Raw genomic sequence first — 20,207 nt, forward strand, 5'->3', positions numbered from 1 at the left:
CTGAAACCACACACGTGACCGGAGCTCTGAAAAACATCCATCTCAACTGTCAGAAATAACATTTCAGGAAGAACAAATAATATCCACGGCTCGCTGTGCACGAGCAATGTTGAATCCTGATGTTAAAATACCAGCGGAGGTGCTTGGAGAACCATCTCTATCTGTCAGTGACGACAATACTGCAGCACGGAAAGGTTAGACCATGTGATGTCAAAGCAGGGAATTCCTGGCCCTGGCACACTGTCTGTCTGCGTCTCCGTATCACTGAGGAAATGAAGAGGACCCTGAAGCACATGCTTTTCATCCTGTGTGACCGTTGTCCCAGAATACGACAACGACCCTCTGAGAGGATGAGGTTACATGCAGAGACACCTGTCGGGCCGGCAGAGCGACGGCCGGACGTGCCTCTGGTGGCCTTCGTGTCATCTGCGGCCGGACTCCTGGCCCTGGAAGAGCTTACGGTACACGGAGAGACCTGGAAGAAGAGCAAGAGCAGCAGATTAGTCGAGTTATGTCAAACCTTGAAAGAGCCGCGTCTTATTCGTTCGCAGCCTCGTCGTCGTATCGACTGGCACGCAGCCAGGCGTCAGGTAGAAAAGACATTCCGCGTACAGTGAGCGCTGCCCGTGTTTGTGCTCCTGAACAGTATTCCCTTTCATTCCCCCCCCCTCCTCCTCCCCACTCCCACTTCTGCACACTGCACGTTTATTTTAGACGCTGACTGAGCTGGAAACATTTCTCAAAACGTTCAATCTGATGACATGGAGGAGGGAAAAAAAACCTACTTCCCATAGTTCAGCAAAACAAAGATAAAGGGATAGCACTGCACCTTATTCTTCAAATATCCTGGATTTTCAGATACTTACAACATTTATCGGTGAAGCTGCACGTCGAATATCAGCTGAATATCCCTCACCTCATTCCTAGCTTTCAGTTAGCATGGCAAAACTCAAAAAAAGACGTTCAGTTAGTCCATTGTGGGCTACTGTAAAAAATGGTTGGTCCAAGATGGCGGCCTCTGTAGAGCTGACCCTGGTCCTGTCCTGATGTTATTATTATTAAATGCTCATTCTGGGGTAATGGGAAAAACAACAATTCATACAATCAGGTGAATGAGCAAAAACTTATATATTGTATATATACTTGTACTTTTTCAGTACTTTGTACTTTGCCTCAATCTCAAACACAATATTTGGTTATTTGATGATTTATTGTCGATGTGGTTCATGCGCCTCAGCCCTAATATATACATTATTAGGGCCCGAGAACGGATCCATCCATCCCCTAAAGTGAAAATATAGGCCAATTTGAGTTTCACCGAATTTTCCCAAACTTGGGGGAAAGATGTTCGAGACCAAGACGTGCAAAAAAGCCGACCGTAACCATGGCTTCAAGTCAACAGGAAGTCAGCCATTTGGAATTTGGAATTTTGGCATCCATTTGGTTTGCACCCTACTTGAAATGAGCGAATTCGTCCGAGCATTTGTCGTATTAATCGTGTTTTTGAGGCCTTTCCCATGCCCATAGATTTTTGCAACTGCATCAGACCTAGTGAACGATTGCCTGTGAAAGTCGTTCGGGTAAAAAAGCGTGGCAAATTGGAAGTGGGAGGGGCAAATAACTGCTCCGCCCAACAAAAGAGGTTGGCCAGAACGTCAGCTTTAACGTACATGCACAAAACTTGGTACACACGTTCCTTAGGTCAGGATGGTTAAAAAATCGAGTTGAACCTATGCTCTAAATTGAACAGGGAAGCCGCCATCTTGGATTGCACGTTCACTAATTGGCGATTTTGGCTAATTTGCACCAATGCTACAAAATCTGTCTTTATTATTATTATAATAAAGAAATCTGAACGTCCTAGTAGTGACCTTTCCTCCCTGATCTATGCAGCGGGATTATGCCCAAATAATCCCCAAATTTAAAAGCAGGGATTGTTAAAACGTGATTGAACTAATGAAAGTCTAATATATGTAGGTGCTACTCAAAAATGAAACGCCGAGAAGGCAGGTTTTTTTTTCCAGAGGATAAAGGGAGAGTCGTGCAAGCGAAAGAGTGGAAGAGATTAAGAAGAGAGTGCACAAAGAGAGATAAAGGGAGCGCGTGATTTATGACGCATGACAGCTGATCATAGAGTGCGCTCTCCACTTGGACACGCTCAAACCCCCCCTGTCAGAGTCGATCAGGGCCGCTCAGTCATGCAACCCTACAAAGGTGGACAGCCACAAGGACCCTGAGACACACTCCTGGGGCCCCCACAAAGGGCTCTGCGAACCCCCCCACCCACCCCACCTTCTAATAACACACACACACACACACACACACACAGAGTCTCTGTGTTACTTTCCAAATGCATGGTTAAACCTGCCTTGCTGACTCGTTTTTTGGTCCTTTTTTTTGAAAGCCGAGTGAGACATCTCTCTCTCGTTCTAACCCCCCTTTCTCCCTCCCTCCCTCACTCCCTCCCTCCCTCCGTCCTCTCCCTGAACGATGGAAAAAATGCATTCATGAAATTCAGAAGCTGCTCCCAGCGGATCCTATTACAGTAATTGATGAGTTTGTAAGATGTTTGTTCACTTCTGACAGCCTCCATCGTTTTTTTAAAAGCGAAAAAAAAAAAAAAAAAGCGTGTCTCACACAAACACACACATTTTTAACACAGCTACTGAATGTTTCCAACATGCTGATGTGTAGTTCTGACTGTATGACCGATTCTACCAGTTGCCCTTGATCAGACAAACAGATGTGTCCATAATATCACTGTGAGCGCAATAAGCCGGACACTTTTCTCAGGATGGAAAAAACGCTGTGGAAACAGGGCAGAGTGACAGTGAGTGAATATTCCACAGCTACGTTTTTCATTCTCTCGCTGCGACTCCTGCTGCACAAGAGGACATGGACACACGGTGAAGGACTGGACCATTATGTCCCCCCCCCCCATCACTGGATCTCATTACAAAAGAGAGATATTATCACTATTATTATTATTATTATTATTGTTATTGTTATAATACCTCTTTTATCCTTTTGGATGTAATCTGAACTGAGCTGTGTTAGGAGGACAAACATGAAACAGCATGTTTCTCTACACTAGGAAGTGTTTATGACCGTTAAGGCTGCAAAGGGGAGGAAAATTCCCAGTCAATTTCCAGAAACTTTCCATAAATAACATTTTGGAAACACTCCATGGGAATTATGGGAATTAATGGGTATTTATGGGAATTTATGAGAATTAACTGTAGACGTTGCAAAAGGATACAATAAAAGAAAAGAAAAAGAACTTGTGTTGACGGGAATATTTCAATCCTTCAAAACTCCCCTCCCGTCTAAGAAAGTCTGATTAAAAAAATTTAAAAATAAAGCAGATGTGTGGCTTCAGTAGTCTTTTATTTGTGTTGTGGGCTCAAGAAAAAATAACTTTAGTCAGAATACTAGAACTCATTGTGCCTGTGACTGTGTTTTAGCCAAGATTATTGGCTTTTATTCCCATAAATTCCCATGTAAAGTTTCCAACTTTGAACTCTAAAGAGGTCACACAGCACAACTCAGTGTAGCATAACCAATAAAACGTGATTTTATGATTGTTATTTTGACAATAAAGTTATCTTACTATGTGCAAATCTACACTACGGTTCAAAAGTGTGGGGTCACCTATCCAATTTTTTGGTGTTTTCCATTAAAAGTCACACTTTTATTCACCAAAAGAGTTGAAAAATGAATAGAAAATTTAGTCAAGACATTGACAAGATTATAAATAATGATTTGTATTTAAAAATCATTATTTTTAAGGGTTTTCTCATCATCCAATAGTCTTCTAACGCGATTAGCAAACACCATTAGAACACTGGAAATGGGCCTATATACACGTTTGCAGCTAGAATAGTTGTTTACCACATTAACAATGTATAGAGTATATTTCTGATTCATTTATTGTTATATTCATTAAAAAAAAGTGTTTTTCCTTAAAAAATAAGGACATTTGATAATAAGTGACCCCAAACTTTTGAACAGTAGTGTAGACTCAGCACAGCAGTGAGCGAGCAGCTCAGTGAGCTGGGGTAAAAATATCCAGTGGCGTTTATCAGTCCTCCATGGGGAATGTCCACTATGCCTGGCTGTAATCACTGACACTGGCATAGAGACGGCGTACAGTAATTACCCTCCGATTGCAAACGACAGCACCAAAACGTGTGCGATAACGCACTTTAGCACTTTTGTGTGAAACAACCGCAGCGTGGGGACCCACCTGTTTTACTGCAGATGGCCTCGTACACCATATGCTGGCTGCCGGTCACGGCTCCACCGGCTGAACTCTCCGAGGACATCTGCCTGCGTTAATCAGACACAAGAGTGAGCGTCAAGTGAAAGAAAACCCCAAGTGAAAAAGACAGAGAATAATCTCCACAGTCCTGGACCGAGCTCTTGTCACTGGATTTCTACTTGGAGCAAAAAGAAGCCCTGACAAATCTATAAAGATGATTCTTTTTGACATTGTGGTGATTGTTTTGTGCTTGTGCGTGTGTTAGCATCCTGTGTGATGATGAGTCGCCGAGTCAGTGGAGCCCAGTGGGGGTTAAGTGTTTACAGAGAGCTTCTCTCGTGAGCTATTGTGACGACCAGGAGGAGGAGGAGGCACATTCCTGCTCCTTGTCCTCGGTGATGTGATTATTACTGATGATCTGGAACAGGCAGAAATGGCACAAACAGTACGCTTGCATTCAAAAGTTTGGGGTCAGGAAAAGCACTTTTTTTCAATGAATATAACATTGTATTAATCAGAAATACAATCTATACATTGTTAATGTGGTAAACGACTATTCTAGCTGCAAACGTCTGTTTTTTAATGGAATATGTACATAAGTGTAGGGGTTAGGGGTTACATGCTAACCGGAGCCTCGGCTAACCCCGTTAGCCTCTTCACCGACACCAAAACAACCATCTCTCCAGTGTTCTAATAGTACATTGTGTTTGCTAATCGTGTTAGAAGGCTATTGGATGATTAGAAAACCCTTGAAAACCCTTGTGCAATCATGTTAGCACAGCTGAAAACGGTTTTGCTAGCTTGGACGAAAATTACTATTTTGAATATGAAATCATTATTTTCTATTCATTTTGCAACTCTTGATGAATAAAAGTGTGACTTTTAATGGAAAACACAAAGAAATTGTATAGGTGACCCCAAACTTTTGAACGGTAGTGTATACCACTTTTAGAAATAAGGGTTCCAAAAGGGTCCCTCTCCAATGGCTGAGGTTGTACCTGGAACCATTTGCTTCTGAAAAACCCTTTTCCCAAGAAAGGGGTTTTCATGGGTTCTTGGAAACACTAATGGTTCCAGTAAGAACCATTTTGATCCAGGGAACCCTTTCCTGAATAAAGGGTTTTAAAAGGGTTCTTGGTGGAAACCTCCAAAAGGGTTCCAGGTGGAACCTTTATAAAAAGGTTCTACCTGGAGCCAAAAAGGGTTCTCCTCCTTATATGGTTCTACTTAGCACTTTTATTTCTAAGAGTGTACAGAAGTCTGGAGATCAGAGATTGCAGAGGCGATTTTTAGCGTAATTAGCAAACACAAACAGTGTTTTGACAGAGAAAAATCATTAGGAGTGTAATGTAGGAGCACACAGGTCTGTAACTTTATACATTTAATCTGTTAAGCATTTTTAGACGGAACAATAAATAAAGCTTAGCTGGCATTAACCTCCCTCCAATAACAGCCCGACTTGCCAAAGGAGCATTAACGCGGTAATGAGGGTACACACTGCCTCCTTGTAAGGGGCTGCACAGTTGTTCTTTCATACCATTACACAACCACAAATAAAAACTGGGCCACTTAAAGCGTGGCACACCTCGACAGGAAGTAACCCCTTTCATATTGAGAAGGAAGGGGGGGGGGGGGAACTTGACCTCTGGGGTCTTCACATCACGCTCTTTGTCAACAGCGTGAGTGAGCGTGAGCAGCCAGGAACACTGGAGGTGAGAAGTGAATCTAAAAGTTGCCTGACTGAGGCCACGCGACAGTTTCCGTAGTTACATCGTCCGAAACTCGCAAACAAAACACCCCTCAAAAACAGCCTCATTTATTTGTGTTACAAATTGCTCCTTTCAAAGCCGTCACTGAAGTCATACCACAAAGTCATAACCCCCCCCCGCCCCTCGCACTGTGGCAGCTGTGGCATTTTGATAGTACCGGAGAGCTCTGCCCTCTCCCAAAGCATGTGTTCATCCAGCCCCAAAAAAACAAAAGGCACAGTCACTTAGAAACGCTGCCAAGGTCTAAAATCATCTTAAAATAAAACGACATGCGGCCTCTTGAGTCAGCACTTTCAAGCCAAAGCTAATTGGATGTTAGGGCTTGAACCATTCGGGTTAAATATCTATGTAAATATCTACAAATTTGAGCACAGAACAATGTAATTGCAGCGTTTGTAATTCCGTGGAATTAGAGCTGAAACAATTAATCCATTACGAAATGAATCGTATGAAATGAATTAAATGTGACTATTTCCTCAGTTTCTTTGCTCCACGTCACAAAGAAATCATTAAAACTGAATCATTTTGGTTTGTGGACAAAAACGAGATGTTCGAGTACGTCGTCATTTCCAGGTTTGACAAACGCTGATCAACGCTTTTTTTTATTTTCTGACATTTTATGGACCAAACGTTTAATCGAGAAAATAAAATCAACAGATTAATCCATTATGAAAATAAGTGTTAGTTGCAGCTCTACAATTAATCCATGAATCAATTATTAATCAATCGGCAACTATTTTGATAATCGGTTAATCGGCTTGAAGCTTTTTTCATGATTAAAACAAGGTTTTCCGATCGTTTCAGCTACTTAAATGTGAATATTTCCATCGTTTCTTTGCTCCACATCACAAAGAAATCATGAATCATTTTGGTTTGTGGACAAAAACAAGACATGGTTTGACAAACACGGATCAACGACCAAACGATTAATCGAGAAATTGTCGTTAGTTGCAGCTCTAAATGCAACGCTGGCAAATTTCTGCCAAGCAACAACTTTCTCGCTCAGCTGGTGAGAGAGGGAGGTGTCTGAGTGGCTGGGTAACCTTGAACTGTTTGAACACAGTGATTCTATTATAAGTTGGAGGAGCTAAAGCACACGCTGGGATTCAATAACACAAGTATTAAGTTGCCCGACCCCCCCCCTCCCTAAAAATGAAATGAGGACTGGAAATAAAGGGAAGCAACCGATTATTCCACCGTTTTTTTTTTCTGAAAACAATCATCCCCCATTCTCCTGGACAGAGTTTACTTCTCGCTGTCATTCTTTCTCTTTCTCCCTCCTCCTCCTCCTCCCCCCCTCCTCTTTATTCTCTCCTTTCATTGTTTCCATCGGTACATTTTTGGTTCCCCGAAGCTTCCGTTTTTCCCACACTCTCCCCCTCCTGTCACACTGGTCGACCGCAAGAATGCAGGACAGAAGAGGGGAGAGTGAGAGAAAAGCGAGGGGGCTCTGGAATTCCACATGCAGAGGGTAAACACGGCAACGGCCAGGCAGACAAACACGGCACCTACACCGGCTCAACCTATTCTACAACCCCTGCACTGCACTGCACCGCTGTGCCCTCTTTAACTCTTTCACTGCCAGGCTCAAGTCCAGTGAACATCATGATCCCCTGAGAGGAAATTGGATTACTACAACACAAAAAAAAACACCATAAAATACAAGAAAACTATTATAATACAACACTATATGCACACTGCAATCTCTGGAGGCTGAATGTCATAATCAGGGTATCTGCAGGTCAAATTTAAGACATTTTAAGACCTTTTTAATGCCACGACTGAAAAAACTATAAATATAGGCGACAGTTGGGGGACAACTCTCAATAAATTTGCACTTAGCCATAGCCGCAGACTAGCTATCAGCACCTCTCTACAGCTCCTTCTCAAACTCCCACGAGAAAAATAAATATATATATATAACATTAAGACCATTTCAGACCTTTGAGTAATGTATTTAAGACCATTTTTAATGAATTTAAGACATTTTAAGGCCTCAATTTTAGTTGAATTTAAGACTTTTTAAGGATGCACGGACACCCTGATGATAGATAATCATGTAAAAAGGGCTGAATTCATCACAAAAAGAGGGTTATGTGCAAAATGCAGCAATCACAAGTGCAAATTCAGGCTGCTGCTACTTCACGTGGGCAACATAAGGCCCTGGGGCTGAACCCGGCCCACCAAACCAGCTTTATTTGGCCCCCAGCATCCTCACGGGTTAGCTAGTGTGATATTAGCGTAGCAACGCTGCGATATTAGCAGTTGTGCTGAAACAATTGGAGAGAAACATTGAAATATTTTGTCCCAACAGCCAGTTTGCAGACAAATAACTTTAAATACAATATTTTTGAATGATTAAACCGATATTTTATCTGCTTCTTAAAAAGTGCTGTTTGCTTCGTGAAAAGCGTTCTAATTCCATAAGTGTGAACATCGCTTCACTGCAACACCGTTTTTTCAGCCACGATCACATGGGTTTCTGTGCTGTTGTGTTATTTGGCCCAGATGTTGCCGTCATAAAGTCATAAAATAAGCTAAGTGAAGGAAAAAAGCTGGCAGTTCTGCCCAGTTTCACTCTTTTCCGTTTTATACGTCCCCTATGTGCTCTTCAGCTTATCTCCAAACCAAACAGGATCGAAGCAGTCGCTTCGGAGAGAGTGGACCCTTCCACTGAACCGTGTTCTGTTTACGGTTCACGCAGAAATCAGCCCTGTGATGAGCTCGTTTACTGATATATCCTGCAGCCTAAAAGACTGGGAGTCTCTCGTTAGCATTAGCCATGTCCACATGAACTCATCAATCCTGCTAATTAATGATTCGATGATTCAATAAATGACATGTTTCATCGTAAAGCAGCATGGATTCACTTCAGACTGGTCTTACTTGAGGCGTTTTGTTGCCGTTTTCCTGCTCTGTCCCTCTCGAGCGCTGCTGGGTGGCTTCGGGGCGAGAACAGGGCCACGAACAGGGCCGTTGCTGCTGTGACCGGACCAGTCGTGAAGGCTGGATGAACCTGTGGGGGCCTGGATGTGTGGATCGCTCGTGGGGTCAGGCAATTGAGCCTAAGAGACAAGAAAAGACGAATGTTGTTCAAGGTCACCAGTGATAAAACGGTGGTATCTCGTTGGTAAGGCTGTCGGTGTCTAATCCTAGCTGACATAGGCAGGGACAAACAACCATTCACGCTAAGATTCAGTTAACCCCTGCATGTTTTTCACTGTCAGTGTCATAAGGTTTAACAGTGTTTGCATACTGGTTAATATAAATCGTAACAAGAATCTCATGAGAAATATAATATTGTTGAAATATTGATATTAGACGTGTATTGGAGAGATGCCATGTGTTTTTTATTGGAAAAAAACCAATCATAAAATCACGTTTTATTGGTTATGTTACACTGAGTTGTGCTTTCCAAACTTTACATAGGAATTAACAGGAATTTATGGGAATAAACTGGACATTTTCAAAGTTGAATGTTGTAGCATAATGTCAAAATCCAATCACAGGAATAGTAAACCCACTCATAACACAACCTTTTAACTTATAGCTTAAAGTTTGTCATGTTTTTCCCCTGCATTCATCTCAGCATGCAATCAGTCCACCTGTGGCAGGAGCACACCTGCTCCCAATCCCCTCGTCAAGCTCCTCCTCTCTACTTATTTCCTGGTTCTCCAGGATCTCCTTGGCACACTGTCACAGACCTCTGTGTGGTGAACGTCATGGCTCTCTAAATCTTGGGGAAATCTAGTGTTTAATTATTATTTACTTGTTGCTTGTGTTAGCTCCTGTGTTCTTCTTGTTCCACAAGCATAAAAAAGCGACATTTTCACTTATTTTGGGAGCAGTTTCATGAAGTATGATACGCAAAAAGAGCTGGGTTGTCAGTCTTCTCTACTTCATTTCCTCATCTTAAGGAAGTAACTAAAGTGGAGTACTTTCTGTGTGTTTTTGCATCCAGGAAAGACAAATAAATCTCAGCTAGCTTGCAAACCACAGGCAGCAGTGTTGGGAGAAGATGCGCTGACTCATGTGTGAAATGGGAGGCTTTTTTTAATATCATTACAGAGCGATATCAAAACCAACGCAACAATACCAAAATTAGTATCAGGAAGTGCAGTCACATTTGCTTTGAATTAGTCACGGGGGGGAAGAAATTTGACTTTTGTCACTGAGGTAAAATATAGCTTGCAAACCAAAGGCAACAGCATCCCAGCTAGCTTGAAGTATGATATCCCAAAAGAGGGTCGTACCTATGTTCCCAGGGTCCTATGCTCCCCATTTTGTGGAAGCCTGGGTGTGGAGCTCCAGGGTAAAGGGTTAGGGTAAGGGGTAGGGTCCGGGGTAGGGTTCGGGGTAGGGTCCTATGTTTCCTGGGTCCTTTTGGGTGAACAGCGGGGAACATGCGACCCTTTTTTAGAGATTGGTCCTATGTTCCCTGGTCACATACAAAGCGGGGAACATAGATACGGTCCCCTTCCCAGCTAGCTTGCAAACCAAAGGCAGCATGCTTCCCAGCTAGCTTGCAAACCAAAGGCAGCATGCGTCCCAGCTAGCTTGCAAACCAAAAGCAGCAGTGTTATAAGATGCACTCATGTGAAATGGGAGGCTTTTATATTATCATTACAGAGCGATATCAAAACCAACGCAACAATACCAAAAGTAGCATGAGGAAATGCAGTCACATTTGGTTTGAATTAGTCACGGGGGGGAGAGATTTGCCTCTTGTCACTGAGGTAAAATATAGCTTGCAAACCAAATGCAGCAGCATCTCAGCTATTTCAATGTATGATACACAAAAAGAGCTGGTTTATCAGTGGCAGCCTCACAGCAGGAGTCTTGTCTACTTCATTTCTTCCTCTTAAGGAAGTTACATAAATGTGGAGGTCTTTCGCTGTGTTTTTGCATCCAGAAAAGACTAATACATCTCAGCTAGCCCGCAAACCAATGGCAGCGGTGTCCTAGCTAGCTTGAAGTATGATATACAAAAAGAGCTGGTTTATCGGGGGCAGCCTCACAGCAGGAGTCTTTTCTACTTCATTCCCTCATCTTAAGGAAGTTATACAAATGTGGAGGTCTTTCTGTGTGTTTTTGCATCCAGAAAAGACAAATACATCCCAGCTAGCTCGCAAACCAAATGTAGCAGCATCCCAGCTATCTAGCAAAACCAAAGATTTAGGAGAAGATTCACTGACTCATGTGTGAAATGGAAGGCTTTTTTAATATCATTACAGAACAATATCTAAACCAACACAACAATACCAAAAGTAGTATCAGAAAGTGCAGTCACATTTGGTTTGAATTAGTCACGGGGTAAAGAAATTTGCCTCTTGTCACTGAGGTAAAATATCAAAGTGCTCAACATGAATTAGTGCGTTTATTGCTGAAACTGAAATGCCATCCAGCATCAAGTTGGCAGCATTGAAAAGCAAATTCTTCACATTATTTTTTTTGTTTGTACAAGATATCTTCAAAGGCTTGAGAGCGAGAGAGAGGAAAAAATACACTTTTCTTTCCGACAAAATATGTCAGAGCCACATTTCACTCTGTCCTTATATTGCCGGGGAATGCGCTTTGCATACATTCCATTCACATCTCGCGCCGACGCTATTTTCTCCGCAGCTTTATACGGCTATCTCGCGAAAAAGCTAATGGTTTTCCAGCTTTTACAATGTGCGAGCCGCTCTCTCATTGTGTGACGGGGAATATCTGATGTAATTTTCTGTGTTGATAAATGAGAAGCTGAAGCTGTTTCCAGGTTGCAAAGGCCTATGGCGCGATTTCAGTTTGAGCGGCGGGGGCCGGGAAGGGCACCTTTCTTTGACTGCCAGGTGGCCCCGAGCCAAGCCTGTGGAGGAGCCATGCAGTCTGCACCCAGTAACTGGAACGTGGACTGGAGCTCCAGCACAGCCCTCTCTCTCTTTAACTCTCACACAGAATCATGTGCATGGATACTCGACTACTCTAATCTATGCTCTGCTACAAACTCTGTGTTTTCAGTTCATTCACATGCAACAATTAATATTCCCTGAGGGTTGTAATCCAGAGATACCAAAGAATACGAGGACACACAAAAGAAGGCTGAGGGCAAAGGGTCGATCCATGAACACAGGACACAGAAAACATGACCTTCCACTTTTTTTAAAGAGGGGGGTGGCAAGAGCTTTAGAGGAAATGATTCTCTGAGTGGATGTGTGTGTCAGTTTGTGAAGTATTAAACTAGAGCTGAAACGATTAATCTATTAATCGTCAACTATTTTGATAATCGATAATCGGTTTGAAGCTTTTTTTCATGATTAAAACAAGATTTCTGATTGTTTTCGCTTCTTAAATGTGAATATTCTCTTCGTTTCTTTGCTCCTCATAACAAAGAAATAATTAAAAACGTGGTTTGGGGGCAAAACAAGACTTTTGTCATTTTCTGACAAAAAAAATTGTTAGTTGCAGCTCTAAATTGCTTGAGATTATATTAGATTTCCCCGCCTCTGTGTGCTTGGAGGATGATGGGGAAATATTATAAGCAATAAGAGGAACTTGAAAGGAAAGGAAATTAAAAATGGTAAGGGATCGCTGCATAGGAGCCAAGATAAATATCACCTTAATTGCATTACGGGCCAACTAAGACTAATATTAGAAATACTGCATTAAAAAGTGGTTGCATCTAATCATTCCACCTCCTTTTGCTCTCCGTCCATAGAACGCTTCTACAAAATCCTCTCTGGAAAATGAATAAATACACAACTATTCCTGCTCAGATCCTCTTTCAAAGCAACTGCGCAGAAAAACGGTTTCCCTTGAAACGTTGGGATTTATGCTGTGCAAAAAATGACCTGCGAGTCCTCTCGACCTTTTCTAATCTCCCTATAAAAACAGCTTAATCACATCTGTCATGGCTGGTCAGGCACGACGAAAAGATTTTTGTACTTCTGCTGAGGTGGAAAAAAAAGAAATCCCAGACCTATTTGTGCTTTATTTGTATGGGAACACAAATGGAGCTTAAATGTGATTAAACAAAAAAAAACTGTAACGTAAGCCTCAAAAACCCACAATGGACTTTGTGCTCTCTGCTTCACTCTTCCTTCATTACTCACCTTCCAGTTTAAGCCTAACTGAGTCACTGGGCCCGACAGTGTAATCTTTGGGTCCTGAGTCATGCTTGGCTCTCCAGGAATGAGCTTCTGCAGAAGAACGATGCTCCCGCTGAACACCATTTTGTCAAGTAGTTTTGGAAAGAGATGACACTCCATGAAAGCATTTCCTATTATATCTGTGGATGTGTTTGGCTCATGCTGAGTTTATCTCTCAACAGTTCATGTACACGGCGCTCCGCCTAATTCTAAAAGAAGCCGAAACACATCATTTCCACATAATCCTGTTACTTAATCCTTGTACTCTTCACAACTCGAATGAGATTAAAGCAAATGATAAGGGGATTACTATGAGGGGGGGAGCGTCAGGGCTGTCAACAAGGAAATTCAATAGCTTGGTGTTGTCACGGCTTCTAAAGCAGTCAAATGACCTGTACCCAATGACCTGGTTTAAGTGTAGCATTGGCCATGAAATAAAACGACAAAGGCAAATCCCCCAAATCTCCTCTAAAATACCTGGTGTCTGCACTGGCCCGGCTCCAGGAAGTGTCGAGACTGAAGTTTCTGCTGCTGCAGCTGCTGAATAGCGAACTGAAGCTGGTAGCTTCCTTGGGCGGGCGGGTGGCACCGCTGCTGCTGCTGGGGTTTCACTCCCGTTAGCATGCCGGACGTCTCCTGCATGGTCCCGTCCCAGAGAGGCTCGTCTTGCTTTAGTGGTCTGTGGCTTAGACAGAAGAGATTATTATCATTATCATAACCTTTATTTTATTAATTTACAGCAGATTAAATTATGAAAAACACAGAGAAATGGTAAGAAAATTAAACAATTTTATCACATACTCTCGCTCCGGTATCATGGCATTTTAGAACACAATTCACTGTTTAAAGGTGCCATATGTAAGAATGTGGCCAAAAACAGTTACTACATTGAAATTCAAAATATCAAGGTCTTTTAGGTTTTGTTTTCTGACCTAACTGGCAACCCGTGGTTGCCCAGCAGCTGAGACTCTACTGACTGCAATGATTGGTAGACGGCGGTAGGTGGCGCCACATGCCAAAACATGATATCAAAACATAAACATGATTTGCAGTCTGCAAAATATATTTTTAATGCAAATATTTTGTCTCTACTGTTGTTATTGGTGAGTTCAGTTTGTTATATGAACATTATTCCTGAGTCTCTGTGACATAGTAGGAGGATTTTATGGCCAGTTGCTTTAGAGTTATTACATAATGCACCTTTAAGTATATTCTGAAAATGTCAGTTGAATTAAAAGACTATTTATAAAAGATATTTTCAACTCTTTTGATGAATAAAAGTATGACTTTTAATGGAAAACACACAAAAATTGTATAGGTGACCCCAAACTTTTGAACGGTAGTGTATGTGTGCTGCTGTGCATGAACCACCTTAGACAAAAATAATGTCATAAACAGCACTATTGGGTTGGTTTAAAAAAAAAAAAGAATCCAGAAACAAGAAGAAAATGTGATATCGTATGACAAAAAAGACGATTGAAAATCCCCCTCCCATTATGTGCAATAACATTTGTCCACTGGTCTCGTTGTAAAAGAAAACATTGGAGACAATATTCTAGCAGCAAGCTACGATAAAAAATAAAAAAAACTCTAAAATTAGAATTCAATTAGTCTGGAATAACAATGCACAGTGTGGGATAATAATCACGCGTCACTCAAGTGAAAAAGTATTCCTGTCCGTTGGTTCTGCAGCCAAACAAAGACACACGAGGGATCTTAAACTCATGTGAACATGCTATCCGCCCATGCAATTCTCAGTTCACATAATGGCGCATGTATATATTGCAAAAACAACTGGCGGCGACCGCAGGCCAATTGACTTTTTTTTTTTGTTCAGCTTCTGGAAACAAAGGCTTGTCTGTGAACCTTGCAAGGCCCAGAGATCCTACAACGCCAGGAGACAAAACAAGAGCTTGTTCTTTGTTTACAGGAGCCGTTTCCTTTTAACTTGGCCACGGTTTACGCGCCGCACCGCTGGGACGTTTTAGTAGTTCCATTTTTTTATGAGTATGAAGTCTACAACAGACTTATTTCTCAGGTGAGGAGCAGATGCTTTTCCGCGAGCACGGTGTCTTCTGTAGCACCCCCAAGGAGAGCTCTTTTCAGACGAGGGATTGTCAACACAACATCACGTTTAAAATAAAATTGAAAAAAATAAAAATACCAAGGATCACGATGATTTAAAAGCAAGACAAAGCAGACGCCGGCCAAAACGGTAACCAATGAGAGAGAAGAAGGTTTACATCTGAGATTCTCATCACCCGTGAAGCACATGTGTGGAGCTCCAACTATCTGGGACTTCCCTCTTCTTGCTTGTGGGAGTCATCTTACTCCCCGCTGACCTCACCTTCCCTTTATATGTCCATATACAGTACCTTTCAAAAGTTTGGGGTCACCTATCTTTTCCATTTGGGGGTCACTTAGAAATGTGCTTATTTTTGAAGGAAAAGCACTTTTATTTCAATGAATATAACCTTAAATTAATCAGAAATACACTGTTAATGTGGTAAACGCATGTTTCCTTACACTAGAAAGTGTTTATGACCATTAACGTTGCAAAGGGGCGAAAAATTCCCGGTACATTTCCAGAAACTTTCCATGGAAACTTGAGTTTGGGAATTTGGAAATATTCCAAATTGGAATTAACTAGGAATTTTGGATAAATTAAAGAAACTGTGTCATATACCAACATAAACTACCGTTCTAAAGTTTGGGGTCACTTAGAAATGTCCTTATTTTTGAAGGAAAAGCACTTTTTTTCAATGAATATAACATTAAATGATGTGGTAAACAACTATTCTAGCTGCAAACATCTGGTTTTTAATTTGCATAGGTGTGTAGAGGCCCATTTCCAGTGTTCTAAAGGTACATTGTGTTTGCTAATCGCGTTAGAAGGCTATTGGATGATTAAAAAACCCTTGTGCAATTAGGGTTTACATTAGGGATTATTTCTAATCTTGTCAAAATCTTAACTATATTTTCTATTTATTTTGCAACTCTTGATGAATAAAAGTGTGACTTAACGGAAAACACAACAAAAATTGTATAGGTGACCCCAAACTTTTGAACGGTAGTGATTAACTTACTGCAGAACAACAGCTGTAAGAGCTGAGCACCAAGAGAAGGGATATCGCGAGATAAGATGACGTCATGTTCAGTGTAAACATCAGCCGCCTCTGGAGTGTGAGGGTATTTCCAGCCCGATACTCGTTGTTTGTTTACCATGTTTTATTGCAACGAAATGTCTTTTTAAAATTACAAAAACTGACGACTACATGGGAATTTGTTGTGTGGAACTGCTGATGCTTTAGTTAGTTCATTGGTTATATAATCCCTAAAAGGAAGAAAAGGATTACTGAGTTATTTGGATACACGTTGCCAAGTACAACTCTTTGTTTGGAATACTGACTAATGTGAAATGACCAATTCATGGTTTTTACACTCCAACAGGACAAACTAAAATAAGCAGTACCTGATAGATATAACTTGAAACAATAACAACACATGACTGGGAAAAAACAAAATCTTTTTCTCGGTTACAGCAAAAATGGGCTGTCATAAAATCCTTTTGGAAAATTACAAAATTCAACCAAGTCAAATAGCAATCGGACAAAAAAATATTGAACAGAACTAAAAATACTCTGCGGTATTTCTCAGTTCACTGTGCTGGAGTGAGCCTAGAGCTGTAGGGATAATAGTTTTGTGGAAACGCCAAGCAAAAACACAAGCAATGATTGAATGATGAAATTCCCCATCTATCTATACGAAAACATTGACTATAGTTGTAGCAGGATGTGCAGTTGTGAGAGGGGAGCAGCTCTCAGAGCAGCTGATGCAGCATACCTGCTAGATCCTGGCTGCAGCAGCACTTCAAAGAGCACTGCTCCTCTTTGAAACCCATCATACTTCACCCCTGCGGTTGCTTTAAACAGCCAGTGTGCTTAACAGTTTCAGTATGTCTGGCACAACACGTCCGCTTGAGTGTGAGTGTGTGTGTGTGTGTGTGTGTGTGTGTGAGATGGGGGCGCCTGAGGAAATTCTGTGTTTGAGGAAACAGCGCCGAGGTGAAATCAAGGCAATTTATCCTATTAAAGGAATTTCAGTGCGGCGAGAGGTGAGTGCCAAAGCAAACGCGAGAGTGTTGGGGTACAAGACAACTTACAGTATTTATACTTACTTATATCACAAGCCGACATCGCGTTTGGGTCAAATTCACGTTCAGGGGCAGGGTCTTGTTTCATGCCGATTGGTCAATATATGGCAAAGTTATAGCGCAATTCATGTTTCGCAGCGGCCATCCAAATTCGCCAAAATTCCGATGGCTGCCATGGCCACGCCCCTTTTGAATCTGTGAACGTTTCAGATAACTTTCGATCTTGGATGGGTCGAGTACAATTTGACACGTGTTCCTTGTTCCGAGGACAAACGCCCTCAGACAAGTACGTTCAGTTACGAAACTTGCAAAAAAGCCAAATCCAAGATGGCCGACTTCATGTTGAGTCGAGGTCATGGTCCCAAGAAGATTTTTTGTTCGTCTTGGGCCGGACAATGTTCCCACCAAATTTGGTGAAATTCGGCGCAACTAAATTTCGGCCCTCTAGGTGCTTGACCTGCGGGGGCGCTACTGAGCCATTTTGCATTGGTTTTTCGCAAATTCCATTATATTATCAAATTTTTCGCCAGTTCTGGTTTGTGTGGCAATTTTCGTCCGTTTTCACGCACATTAAGGGTTTTTTTCGTGTTCCTACGATAAACACCCTCAGACAAGTAAGTTCAGTTACGAAACTTGCAAAAACGCCAAATGGATGGACGCCAAATCCAAGATGGCTGACTTCCTGTTGATTCGAGGTCATGGTGCCAAGAAGATTTTTTTGTTTGTCCTGGGCCAGACAATTTTCCCACCAAATTTCGTGAAATTCGGCACAACTAAAGTCCGGCCCGCTAGGCCTTTGAGCCATTTTGCTTTGGTTTTTCGCAATTGCATTATTTTATTGAACTTTTTGCCATTTCTGGTTTATGTGGCAATTTTCGTCCGTTTTCACACATTTCGGGGTCAAATTGGAGATTTCGTGGAGAGAAAAATAAGAATTCCTAGAATTAGAATAGGGTCCTCGCACCCCGTGTGCCCGATCCCGAATAATAACGAATGTTAAAGCAGAAAAAGGGAACGACACATAATCGTTACAGTACGAGAAGTTTTGTTTCCTCAGTATATATCGTGTAGAAAAGCCTACACAAGGGCTATCCATAAAATTATACATTCTGGTAAAACTCTCTTGCTTGGCTCGGGGAAATCAAAACATTTTTTTTTAAAAAGGCAAAAAAGGCCAGACATTCCTGGAATTCTATTACAGCTCAATACACAAGAAGCGGCTGGATTGGAAAAACAGAGTGGGCGATCGGGGGCCAAGCCGTCTGAGAGACTGTCACTCACGCATCGACAGAAAAATAAAAGGTTTTAAGGGGTCGACCGTTGATGGTTAGCTCGCGGTGGATTGCACCCATAAATCTCAAACAGGTTCTGGTACCAAAAGGCCAAGCACATGATCAAATTCTGGACTTGTGTTTCCTTCCTACGTTCTCATCTGAGAGGGGTGAGGATGGAGGCTGCGGAGGCAGGAGTCTGGAGCAGACAGTCGATGCCTCTACCTCCACCACCCACCCCCAAAATGAAAAGTCTTAAGCAGCCAACGTGCTTCACACACTCCCAGAATTGAGCTGTACTTGACCTGATCTGAAGGGGGTTTCGATCACATACATTTACTGAACCAACTTTTCAGAGAATAGTTTAAATTGATTCTGCCCACGCTAAAATCAGCATTGTTTTTGACCTTCACATACTCAATATAAATAAAAAAGATTGTTTTCACATTCAGATACTGAAGTAAAAAACACAATTGTATCATGAAAGCGAACCATAACGAAACTTCTAATGAACAAAAATGGAGAATGGACAGGTGTATTCATGGTAGATTACCGTGGTAATAACACACAACTCCTTATATGGACATCCTGGGGGTGTGTTTTTATAGATCACATTCAGGTGTGTTTTTTTTTGTTTTCTTTTGTGTTGTTGAGACAAAGTTTATGATTTCTTTTTGTTCATAAAAACTGTTTACAAATTCAAAAATTAAATGCGATTTTAAACATTTTGAGTACTTTTTGCTCAGGTGTGTTTATATAGTTGGGGAAATTAGATTTATGTTCCTATCAGATTGCATAGGTTGTGCTGAAAAAAAGGCTATAAGACACTCTATATACTGCACGCTCTTATAGTGTATCTTATAAACATAGTAATGGAGAAAATAAGTTGCATAATAGCGGCCCATGACCTCTTTTTTGTGCATTTTCCTTTTGTTGTCCACTGTAAATTGTAGTTACTGTCCCACTAACATTTTGTGAGAATAAAATTGTCTCCAATAGACTTGTTATCTTTTGAGAAAAATTCCCTCAGAACTTTTTAATGGACAAAAGAAATCAGTGATACAAATGTCCTTATTTTACTCACACAGTGCTGCTGCTGCTGCCGCCGCCGCTGAGTAAATCTGTCACAGAGTGAACAGCTTTCACAGGCCCTTGGGTCATAGCGACAGAGTGTTGACGCACTTTAGGGTTCAGCGTCAAGCAGTCTCTGCCCAGCATCCTGGTGGCCAGGTTCAGATTGGTCAACTGTGGGCACAGGAGAGGTTGCAAAAAAATCAGTGTTAAACCAGATTTGTGTATTGTAAAAATCTGTCATGATTATTTATCAGCCACTTTATTCTCCTGTGTGTGTGTGTGTGTGTGTGTGTGTGTGTGTGTGTGTGTGTGTGTGTGTGTGTGTGTGTGTGTGTGTGTGTGTGTGTGTGTGTGTGTGTATATAGTGGTTGTCTGAAATGTACACACAGCTCATGGCACAGCTCGTCTCCACTCTGCACTAAATCCAGGTGGTCCGTCCCCGAACAGAATCGGTTATTATGACTCGTCAGGTCAAACCTGTTTACAACCACCATTGGCGCAGCTTCTGCAGCGCCGCCGCGGGAATTGCGCCTGCTTGCTGTGATCGAAAGT

The 20,207-nt window shown here is 41.8% G+C and overlaps 1 protein-coding gene across 1 annotated transcript in view; it reads right to left on the reverse strand.

The window, feature by feature from the left end:
• Nucleotides 1–359: 359 nt before the first annotated feature.
• The window catches only part of ttll5 (tubulin tyrosine ligase-like family, member 5), a gene marked incomplete at its 5' end in the record, with an annotated part of 51,414 nt that continues 31,566 nt past the window's right edge, over nt 360–20,207 (reverse strand). Inside the window, 5 exons of the mRNA XM_083892537.1 lie at nt 360–475; nt 4,247–4,329; nt 8,917–9,095; nt 13,635–13,842; nt 19,666–19,826. Coding sequence (XP_083748663.1) covers nt 423–475; nt 4,247–4,329; nt 8,917–9,095; nt 13,635–13,842; nt 19,666–19,826 — 684 coding nt within the window. The 3' untranslated portion in view covers nt 360–422. The remainder of the gene's footprint in view (nt 476–4,246; nt 4,330–8,916; nt 9,096–13,634; nt 13,843–19,665; nt 19,827–20,207) is intronic.

This window comes from Microchirus variegatus (assembly GCF_963457635.1).
Source record: "Microchirus variegatus genome assembly, chromosome: 7".
NCBI lineage: Eukaryota > Metazoa > Chordata > Actinopteri > Pleuronectiformes > Soleidae > Microchirus > Microchirus variegatus.